We start from the raw sequence: 10,751 nt of genomic DNA, 5'->3' as shown, positions 1-10,751 counted from the left end.
AGACCCCAGCCTAGCCCACAGGCACCACAAAGGCCTCACACAGCACCCACAACGCCAGCACCTTGGCCTCTCGGCTTCCCCAACCCTCAACCGTCTCTGAGATGGGGAAAGGAGCCAGCGGGTGTGGAAGCCTCTTCTGTGGCTGCTGCAGCTGGCAGAGAGCTGCTCACACCGAGTCCCGGACAGTTCAGGCTGGTGACCTTGGGTCGAGGTCAGCAACTCGTTAAGGGCTGACCACTTCATACAGGTGATTCTGTGTAGCCCTGAAGGCTCAAGAGGACCTCGGTTGTCTCGGGCCCTGACTGCCATGATCGAGGTGGAGTCCCTAGAAAAGGCGGAGAGCCGCAGGGCCTGGAGGACAGCCAGGTGGGTAGAGAGCGGGGACCTGTGTTCCAGGTATGGGTACAGCAGAGCAAAGGTTCCAGGGAGGGGAGGCGTGGCCAGGTAGGGACCTCGGGCTGCGGGCTTGAGGTCAAGCCTCGGTCAGAACGTTGGCCCCGGGGCGAGCAGGGGGCGCCGGGGGCTGGGTCAGCACTTAGCCCACGTAAGGGGCTGCGAGTTCCAAAGCGCGGACGCTGAGCAGGGTCCTCGCGGGGGAGGCACGGCGTCCCCCTGCGCTGGGCCGGCTGCGCGCGAGGGGGCACGGACCGCCGGAGAGCCACTCGCACGGCCCGAGGCACACGGGGGTCGTCTCCTGGACTCCCGCCCCGGCTCGGGACCCCGCGCTCACGACAGTTCTCGCCGTGCTGCCGCCCGCTCCGAGCGCGGTGGAGGTGGGCTCCGGTTCCGCCACTGACCTTCCCGGGCACGGCCTCGGGCGGGACTGGTGAGTCCCCGCCCCGCCCGCGCGCCGCCATTGGCTGAGGCCTCGGAGCCCTTGGAAACCCCGACTACCATTGGCTCCCGCGGCCCCGCCCCACACGCCTCGGCCACCGCCCGCGCAGGAGCTGCGCGTGCGCGGTGTGCGTGCGTGCGTGTGTGCGCGCGTGTCTGTGTGTGCGTGTCCGCGCGCCCGCGCGCGGGGGCGGGCTGACGTGTACGTCCACGCAACGCTGTGCGCCTCCGCGGATCCCCTACAGCGTAGCTAGTTCCGGGCGGATCGCCGCGCTACCCTGGCACACCGGCCCTCGCCGACCCGGGGGGGCGGCGCCCAGCCCCGCCAGACCGTCGCCTCGGTCGCCCGCGCGCTTTCCCGGGGGCGACCCCGCGGCGCCGACCGCGGCGGAAGGGGGCGGGGTTCCGCTCGCCCCGCCCCCGCGGAGGGATACGGTCTCCGCGGTCCAAAAGCCCGGGGCGAGGCGGCCGGGGCGTGTGAGCGGCTCTCTGCGCGCGTGCACGCGGTCCACGCGCGGCTCGGCCCGGGCCCCCTGCGCCGCGCGGACTGCCTCGCCCGAGCGGGTCTCGGCGCTCCCGCTTCGCGCCGCGGCCGCGTCCGTCCCAGGCTCGGGGCCCCGCGCGGCGCCGGGAGGCCGCCCTCTCGCGTCTGCGGCCGCGCGGGGAGCCGGGCCGGGTGAGCGGCGGCGGAGAGCCCGGGTGCCACGGGCCCGCGCGCCGCTGCCGCCCGCGATGCTGCTCTCCAAGTTCGGCTCCCTGGCACACCTGTGCGGGCCGGGCGGCGTGGACCACCTCCCGGTGAAGATCCTGCAGCCAGGTACGCGCGGGGCCGGGGCCGGGGCGGGAGCCGGGGCGTTGGGTCGGGGCGCGGGGCCGGGACGCGCCGGGCCGCACCAACCCCGCCCGCGCGCGGTCCCCACAGTCAAGGCGGACAAGGAGAGCTTCGAGAAGCTGTACCAGGTGGGCGCCGTGCTGGGCAGCGGCGGCTTCGGCACCGTCTACGCGGGCAGTCGCCTCGCCGACGGGCTCCCGGTGAGTCGGGCCGCCGGGCGGACCCCCGGTTTCTCGCCCGCCGCGCGTGCCGCCGCGTCCCCGCCGGGCCTGACCATCCGTGTCGCCCCCCCCCCAGGTGGCCGTGAAGCACGTGGTGAAGGAGCGGGTGACCGAGTGGGGCAGCATCGTGAGTGCGGGCGCCGTGGGGCGGACGCCAGGGTCGGCGGGGGCGGGCCGCCGCGGCGCGGGGCGCGCTGACCGGCCGCCGTGTCCCCCCAGGGCGGCGCGGCCGTGCCCCTCGAAGTGGTGCTGCTGCGCAAGGTGGGCGCGGCGGGCGGCGCGCGCGGCGTCATCCGCCTGCTGGACTGGTTCGAGCGGCCCGACGGCTTCCTCCTGGTGCTCGAGCGGCCCGAGCCGGCGCAGGACCTTTTCGATTTCATCACGGAGCGCGGCGCCCTGGACGAGCCGCTGGCGCGCCGCTTCTTCGCGCAGGTGCTGGCCGCCGTGCGCCACTGCCACAGCTGCGGGGTCGTGCACCGCGACATCAAGGACGAGAACCTGCTGGTGGACCTGCGCTCGGGCGAGCTGAAGCTCATCGACTTCGGCTCGGGCGCGCTACTCAAGGACACGGTGTACACCGACTTCGACGGTGAGCGCGCCGCAGGCCGCCGGGGACGCCCGCGGGGGCCGCTGACTGTTGGAGGCCGCGCGCGTGGGGAGCGGGTTCGCGGTGTGGGGGAGCGGGTTCATGGTCGGGGAGGCGGGCTCGAGACCGCCTCCGCCTGCGGGGCTGGGGCGCAGGGGGCCGCGGGCGGGGGCGCGCCGGGAGTGCCCGGGCCTCCCAGTGCGTGGGGCGGACGCTGCGTGCGTGCCGAGCGGGGGCGGCGCCGCAGAGATCCCCGCATTGCGGAGCGCGGGGAAGCCGGGGCTGCCCCCGCCTGCGTCCCCCCGCGCCCCGCCCGCGCTGTCCTCGGCTCACATCTGTTTGTTGTGAAACCCGAGCCCTGGCTCATGTGACCCGCCCCTCTCCCGGCCGGGCGGGCCAGCTGGGGAGGCCGCGCCCGCCGGGCTTTTCCAGGGTGATGACGGGCAGGATTTCTGGAGGCCGCTGCCGCCTCGGGGTCGGCCTCCCCGGGGGACTGGGGGGGGCGCGGGGGCTCGGCGCTGGTCCCTGGGCGAACGCCCTGACGGCCCCGCGCGCCCGCCCCAGGCACCCGGGTGTACAGCCCCCCGGAGTGGATCCGCTACCACCGCTACCACGGGCGCTCGGCCACGGTGTGGTCTCTGGGCGTGCTGCTCTACGACATGGTGTGCGGGGACATCCCTTTCGAGCAGGATGAGGAGATTCTCCGCGGCCGCCTCTTCTTCCGGAGGAGGGTCTCCCCAGGTGCGTGGCGGGTGCGGGGCTGGCGCCGGGAGCCCGAGGAGCCCGCCCTTTCCTGACCCTGCGCCCCCCTCCCCGCAGAGTGCCAGCAGCTCATTCAGTGGTGTCTGTCCCTGCGCCCCTCGGAGCGGCCCTCGCTGGACCAGATCTCCGCGCACCCTTGGATGCTCGGGGCTGAGGGGGGCCCCGCCGAGAGCTGTGACCTGCGGCTCTGCGCGCTGGATGTGGACGACGGGGCCAGCACCACGTCCAGCAGTGAGAGCTTGTGAGGAGGAGCCCGGGCCTGGCCGGTGGGAGCCGGAGGGACCAGCCCCGCCTGAGCCGGCTGCTGCTTGCGGAAGCAGTGACCTCTGGCGCCGGGCTCTCTTCTTTGCTTTGAGTGCCTTTCCGAACGCTGCTTTCACGGGACTTGGTCCTCTCAAGCTCTGTCTGTCCAAAGACGCCCCGGTTGACCTGAGGCCCGGGCCGGGCAGGGGCGGGACCCTGAGACTGTCCCTCTCCTGCGCTGCTCTGGGCAGCTGCCGTGCTGGCCCTCCGCGCCTCCCCCGTCGGACCGTGTGGGACCAGGAGCACGTCCCGTGGCCTCATCTCACCAGGGACGCGGGGTCCCTTGTGCCCACTTCCCGCGCCCGCTTGCCTCCGGTGTTCGTCTGGGCACGTCTGTGCACAAACAATGCAACGGCGGGGCCTCTGCTGTCTGCGCGGGCCGCCCGAGGGTGTGTGCGCCTGCTCTCGTCTGCTTCTGGTCTGACCCCGAGGAGGGCTATTTATTGTCTAATTTATTTGTGGAGGTTCTCTCCTGCCAGCGCCCCCGGCACCTCTGGGCCCGGAGGTGGGGGCGTGGCTGTGTGTGGACCCCAGGTCCTGATCCTACCTGTGTCTGTCGAAGATGGACTTGTACAGTGGCTAATTTAAGGGGTGAGGGGGACCCCGCCGCCTGTGGCTCTGCGCCTTGGGGGTGGGGGGAGTGGGGTAGGGGTGGGTTTTAAATTATTGACCTTGTACAGCCTGCTTGTTGGCTCTGGAGGTGGGGGGTGGGGGGACAGAGTCTCAAGCCGTTAATTTATTGTAGCAGCTGTGTTTCTGGGTCCCAGTGTGTGTAGGCATCGAGGATGGGGTATCTTTCAGTTCACAAGTGAGATGTCCGGAGATCATATTTTTTATACAGTATTTCAATTAAATTGTTTTGTATATAATTTTGTTTATTGGGCAGGACGGTTGGGTGAAAGGTCTGGGGAAGGGGCCCTTGAGCAGCCCCCTTCTTGTCACCCTATGGTCCCCATCCCCCCACTGCCCCGAGGGCTTTTGCCACCCCTAGTTTGGAGAGTGTGCTTGTGGGTGGCCCCGGGGGGACCTTCTTGCTTCTGTTACTAGAGATGCCCAGAGGTGGGAAGAGAAGGTGGCCTTTGCTCAGGCCACTCAGGGAGAGGGATCTGCACTGTTGGGCAGACAGTTGGAAGGGGTTTTGGAGGACGAGTAGAAGTTTGCCAGGTGGAGGGTGAGAAGGCATTCCTTGCACACAGAACAGGAGTGAGTGGAGCCGGTGAGGGGCGCGTGCTGGCTGGTGCAGCCTCCGTTTGACCCTGAAGGGTAAGGTCGCAGGTAGAAGCCGCAGCCAGATCCAGGTGTGGAAATGTGGCCCAGCCCCAGCGCGAAGGGCAGGCCGAGTGGATGTTTTGGTCAGATCCGGCCCCTCTCTGGGGCTCTCTGCTTGGCGGCTCCTGGTGCCGCAGGGGTGAAGCAGCCGCAGGCCTGCGGAGTGGCTGTTCCGGGGCGGCGGTGTCCGGGGCTCACAGCCCGGAGCCCCTGGAGGCCTGTCACTGGTCCCACAGTGCCCTCGGTGCCAGCTACCTGTCCCGTCCACAGAGCACGCACACCCTCACCTGCCCCAGTGCCTGCTAATGGGTCCCTGGGGACTCAGAGCGGGACGAAGGAACATCCTGAGGCCACAAACGGGAACAGTCGGAGATGAAGCCCTCATGTCCGTTGGGTGGGGGTGGCGGGGGACAGGTAGGAGGGCTGCGGCGGGGAGGGGGTGGCTCCCGGCTTGATCTTGGCCCTGCGGGGAGTCAGTGGGTGTTTGTGGCCTGCTTGGGGCCTGGGGAGTCTTTCCCGAGGGGTCCCCAGGGGTGGCCCCCTCAGCACAGTCAGATGCATGAAGCAGAGGCGTGTTTGGGGTGACAGTCCCCCCCCTGCCAGCCTGCTGTGGCTCCTCCCACATCCCTTGCCAGGACAGGGACTCTGGGTAGGAGCCTTGGGCCTCGTGGGCTGGGGCTTGGGTAGGGGCCCGTGCAGGGAGAGTTGAGGCTAGGGCTTCTGCGTCCTCCTCTGGGGACCGTGACTCCCAGGTCACTGTGATGCCAGCTCCCCCACCTGCCCTCTGAGGATGCCAGGCTGCTCTTGGCACCGCCCCCTCCCCCTGCATTAGCCCATCCTCACCTGAGCAGCTGTCCAGCCGTCCCCGTGGTGCTCTCGTCTGGGGGGACCCCGAGGCAAGCCCTTGGGGAGGGCCAGGACCCTTCACCCTCGGGCGCTCAGAGCTTGCTGCTGGGGCGAGGCCGGGGTCTCGGACATGCTGTGGAGGGCCAGTGCCTGGTGCGGATGTGGCGAGGGTGCTCTCGAGGGCACAGGGTCATCGAGAGGGCAAGGGGTCACCGTCGGGAGGTTAGCAGGAGGGGCTTGCTCTGCACGGGGAGTGCTGGAGCCCCTGGGGCGCCCACGCCAGGGGACATTCTGACCTCCCACTCCCTGGGATCCTTGTCTGCCGGTGATGCCATGAAGGTGGGGCGGGCTCGGGCTAGCCATGCGGGGACAGCCCCGGGGGTGGCCACTGATGGGCTCGCGGGATGCGGATGTGGATGCTGGGGCCACAGGGTGTCTTTGGCCCCAGATCCAGGGGTGCTGCTGGAGGAAGCCCAGGCCAGTGTGTGTCAGGGTGGTCAGGCAGGGAGTGAGCCTGAGGTCCGGCAGAAGATGGGGGGCCGGTACCTACCAGCCCAGGTGGCATGACCCTGGGCAGAGGGCCCAGCCCCGGGGCAAGAGGGAGAAGATGGGAGAAGGCTGAGAGCGGGCAGCTTGGCCGTCCTCACCCCTTTGGCCTAGCCCTGCGCCCCTCTGTCTCCACGCTGGCCGTACCAGCCTGGGCACCCCAAGCACTGTGGCCTGCCCAGTCCTGGGCTGGATGCTATGGGCATCCCTCAGGCGAGGGCTCGCAGCCAGGTCATGCTTGGGGAAACTGAGGCCCTCATGTAAATGCTGGAGCATGGCTCCGGCCCCCACGGCGATACCCTCACGTGTCCGCGAGCAGCTGAGAGCGAGGCTGGACACTCCCGCTGGGGTGGGCCTGGAGCTGGGGAGGGGGCCTGCATCCAGGACCCCAGCGGTGGGAGCAAGGCTCAGACCACCAGAGAGGCAGAGGGTGTGGCACCCGCTGGGAGGAGCTTTCCTGGCTGGCCAGGTACTGCCATGGGCAGAGCCTCAAGTCTGAGGCACAGGCAGAAGGCCAGAGCTGTGGCTGTGAGCCCCTGCCCTGTCCCACCCCTGCCACATGAGTCCCCTGGCTGTTCCCTCTGCATCGGACACCCCCACCCCCCGGCTCCAAGACACAAACCTGGTGCTCGGTCAGGGTCCCAGGGGCCAGACCGCACACCCCAGCCTGCCCTTGTCCTAGCCCCCACAGTCAGCACAGGGACCTCTCCTGGCTCCTGCTGGGATCTGGTTGGGGGTGCTCAAGCGCCCCCCATCCTGGGCTCCTCCCACCCCGGAAGGCAGCCTCCAGGGCTACAACACCTGTCATTGGGGGTCCAGGGTCAGGTGAGCTAGGCCAGCCCCAGGGCAGGCTGGTCTCTTGGGCCCAGGACCAGTGGGGCCTGGAGTGGGCCAGCCTCTGACTCCCCCCGCGCCCATCTGACACTGTCCCACTCCTGGGTGCAGGGCTTCTGCGGAGTGAGGGGGGCTAGGGAGCTTCCATAGGCCCCTCACCCCTGAGCGGACAGCACTTTGCAGTCCCCGGCATCTGCGGGAGCCCCTCTGCTGGGGAAGGGTCTGTTGCACTCATCAGACCAGTGCTGCCTGAGGGGCCTATGGGGGGTGGCTAGGGGAGGGGTGTCCGCTGGCACGGACCCTCCTGGGGGTCTGCTGCTGTGGGCCGGGCCCCACCCCCCTGAGGCTGGGATGGTGGCTGTGTGGACGGCTTGGGGCAGCTCCCACTGTCCTCTGCTGGGCCAGTGCCCAACCTCCTCATTTACAATATCTGGGTACTGTGACTCTCAACGCTCCTTTAGAGTCACTTGGTTGGCTCTGTACAGTGTCCCTCCTTCAGGGACGCCCCTGGGGGGTTGCACGGAATGCAGAAATCATTGTGACAAGAACCAAAATCCTGAACTGAATCCAGGTCCTGCCTGGGCTCCCCTGGCCCCTTTCCTCCCGGGGCAGCAGGCTACGCCTGTCTGCGCTCCGAGCTTCGATCGGTTTGCTCGTGGCCAGGCCCTCAGAGGGGAGGTGGGCGCTGACTGCCCACGAGGTGGGGGTGCGGCGTCCAGGCCCCTTGCCCACTGGCCTGAGACCCCCCGGCTCTTGGGAAGAGCAGACACGGGTCCAGAACAGCTCCTGCTGTGGTCGGAGACTTAAGTTTCTGCTCTCTGGTGCGGCCCCGAAACGAAACCTTGGCGTGCCTTTGGTGCCAAAGCTTCACGGAAAAGGGAAGTGATCCCTGGCAGGACCCCAGGAGCCCCACCTGCCCCTCCTGGGCCTGCGGAACCCAGCTGGCCAGGGAGCCTCCATGCTCGTGAAGGTCGTGCAAGAAGGAAGTGCAGTTGGGCCTTAGGGCCACTCCTGAGGCGGGTAGCGGAGGCCTGGATGGGCAGGGGCTCAGGGAACCCCCGTGCCGCACGGGGTCCCAGGAGGCGTGGGACACGCCTGCACCCCCCCCCAGCTGGAGGCACCCTGGGGCCCTCTGGAGAAGGCTTCTGGAGGGGCACTGTGTGGACAGTGATGGGTATGGCCAGAGGTCACAAGTAGGCGGTGAGCCAGACCTGGCACCTGTCCATGGAGCCGAGGGATGGCCAAGAACTCACCGGGCCCCCATTCATCTCCTGCCCCGGGCAGTCGCCGAGGGGGTGCAGGAGCCCAGCGGAATTGCTAGCCCTGGGGTTTCTCAGTGGGCCCTTCCCCTCTCCAGAGGTCTCTGACTGGGGGGTGGCGGGGTTGCCGAGCCTCTAGCACATGACTTGCTGGCCAGCCTTGGCAAAACCCTGAGTTCGATTACACAACTGACCCACAGAGTTCCTGGCAGTCAGGCCTATCGGGCTGGGTGGGGGCAGGGCCTGCCCCTCCAGTACAAGTCACTGCCCTCCTGGCCCCGTCAAGGCAGGAAAGCTCTTTCTGGAAGGCTGGGTCCATGTATTGGCCAGAGTAGGATGGGGTGGGATGGGAGAGGTCCATTCCCGGATCAAAAACAGCGGCCTCCTTTGGGGGAGGGGTCATCCGTACCCAACACTGAATGACCCCAGTGGAGGAGGCTGGGTCGGGGCCCACCAAAGGTCAGAGCCGACAAATGGGCCCACCCCACCCCATGAGGAGGAGGAGGGTGCCCTGGGGTGGGCCGGACCTCATCTTCCCAGCATGGGACTCAGCAAGGCGAGCTCCCTCTGATCTGGGATCTGGCCCTCTCACCTGTCCTGCCAGGAGGCCACCTGCCCTGATCTGAGGTCAGGCCCAGGAGAGGCAAGGAGCCCTGATATCGCTGGTCGCACTGGGGGAGGGGGCCCTCAAGCAACCCCACCCGCCCCACCTGGGTTGCCCTGAGTGGTGCTCCTTGGGCTCCTCGCCGGAAAGCATTGGGTTTGGTGATCCCCCGCCCGACTGGGCACCTTAGGAGCAGGTAGGAGGATTGGGGATGAGAGGTGCTGGCACCCAAGGCCAGGCCCAATGGCTTTGTCTCCTCTCCCTTATGGCCCCTAAGGCCCCCGCCATGGTTGGACCCCAAGGGTGAGAAGGTGCTACTCCTGGCAGGCGGTGGGACCTCTCCGGGTGGCAGATGCCCTTGGCCGTGGGACCCAGAGACCAGGAAGGGCGGGGAGACTCCCCGTACCCGGCCAGGGATCTCGGACGCTGGGTGCTGCCCCGGGCGGTGCGATCCTGGAAGCACGAGGATGCTCGGGACCCTCTACTTCACCATCTTGGGGGCTGGAGGCGAGGGCCATGCTGGGGCCGGGAGCCTGGCAAGGCCTAAATCAGGATTTGGGTCACGGCATGCCAGCCCGGCACACCACCACACCCTAGGGAGCACATGGGGAGGGGGTTCTCACTCTCACCCCACGGAGCACTCAGCACTCCGGAAGAGGCCCAACCCAGACTGCTACCCTCCCCCATCAGCTGGTTTCTGCTCACCAAGCCTCTCCGGTGAGTGAGCTCAAAGGGCCCTTTTCACTCCAGAGAGAACCAGACATTTCAGATTCCTGGGGGCTCCCCTCTGCCAGAGGGACAGTGACTGGACAAACTGGCATGATAGTGTTCGGGTGTGACCGTGAGATTCCAGGGGTCACCATCAGCCTTTCTGCAGAAGCCAGGGAGAGGGTCTCCGGCAGAGGGGACATCAGGTGCGAAGGCCCCAAGGCAGAGAGAGGAGCCCAGGCCTGTCTCACTCAACAGAGGAACAAGACGGCGGGCACGGAGCGGGGCGGTGGTGGGGGCTGCAGAGTCCCCGGGGCTCTTCCCCAGCTCTGCTCTGTGGCCTGAATCCCCCCCACCCAACAACCTGCTACACGTAGGGTGAGCTGAGGCCCTGACCAGAACTCTGGGGCAGACTCGGCCTCCCTCCTCCTGCTAGGAGGCAGGGGTGGGACAGAGCAGGGACGGCCCGCAGGTGCCACAGCCCACGGCGCCCTTCTCAACAAGCCAGAATGGTGGACAGGCGTCCCACTGCCAGGGACCAGATCAGGCCCCTCAGCTCGCCCCGGGGCCGGGGCTAACTCTGGAGTGGGGCAGGGGCTGCTGCGGGTCCCGGAGTCCAGAAAGGGCCAGGAGGACCCATGGGACCACAAAAATGGTGCGTGTGTGCATTTGAGTGTGCGTTGTGAGCAGATCCACACACATGACCCGTGTGTGTGCTCCTGTGCGGGACCCGGTCTGGGTGGAGTGCGGCCCATCCCCTGCCCTGTCCGCTGTGGCTGCCTGGGCTCAGGGCCTGCGGGGCTGGGGAGCAGACAGGAAGGCTGTGTGTGCCCTGGGCCGTGGAGCGAGGTTCTGCCCACTGGGCTGTGCTGGCCCAGGCCGCTCAGCACATGGTGGCCATGACCCAGACCGGGGCTGGGGCACACAGGCTTGTGGGCCCGTGTGTAGGGATGGCCTGAAGCCCCAGAGGGTGTTCAAGAACGTCCCTGGGCCACTGGTGCATCCCGGGCCTAGCGGAGCCCACCCTCCGGGAGCCACCGAGGGCATCCAGGTCCTAGGAAGGGGGTTCCCAGAGGGCTGCGATCTGAGCAAGAGGAGATGGTGTCCAGGGGCCAAGGGGACCTGAGGAGGGTGGAGGTGAGGAGGG

General features: G+C 68.3%; 1 protein-coding gene across 1 annotated transcript; it reads left to right on the top strand.

The window, feature by feature from the left end:
- Positions 1-1,471: 1,471 nt before the first annotated feature.
- LOC111157568 (Pim-3 proto-oncogene, serine/threonine kinase) lies at positions 1,472-4,395 on the top strand. The gene is made up of 6 exons (XM_022519085.1): positions 1,472-1,651; positions 1,757-1,866; positions 1,964-2,014; positions 2,107-2,476; positions 3,038-3,214; positions 3,293-4,395. Exons 1-6 carry the CDS (start codon positions 1,567-1,569, stop codon positions 3,478-3,480), a joined length of 981 nt encoding a protein of 326 aa, XP_022374793.1. The 5' UTR covers positions 1,472-1,566; the 3' UTR covers positions 3,481-4,395.
- Positions 4,396-10,751: the final 6,356 nt, after the last annotated feature.

Source organism: Enhydra lutris, unplaced genomic scaffold (assembly GCF_002288905.1).
Source record: "Enhydra lutris kenyoni isolate GAN:26980312 unplaced genomic scaffold, ASM228890v2 scaffoldscaffold55, whole genome shotgun sequence".
In the NCBI taxonomy this organism is placed as follows: Eukaryota; Metazoa; Chordata; class Mammalia; order Carnivora; family Mustelidae; genus Enhydra; species Enhydra lutris.
The sequence above is the reverse complement of the archived record's forward strand: the minus strand, read 5'-3'. Positions and strand labels throughout refer to the sequence as shown.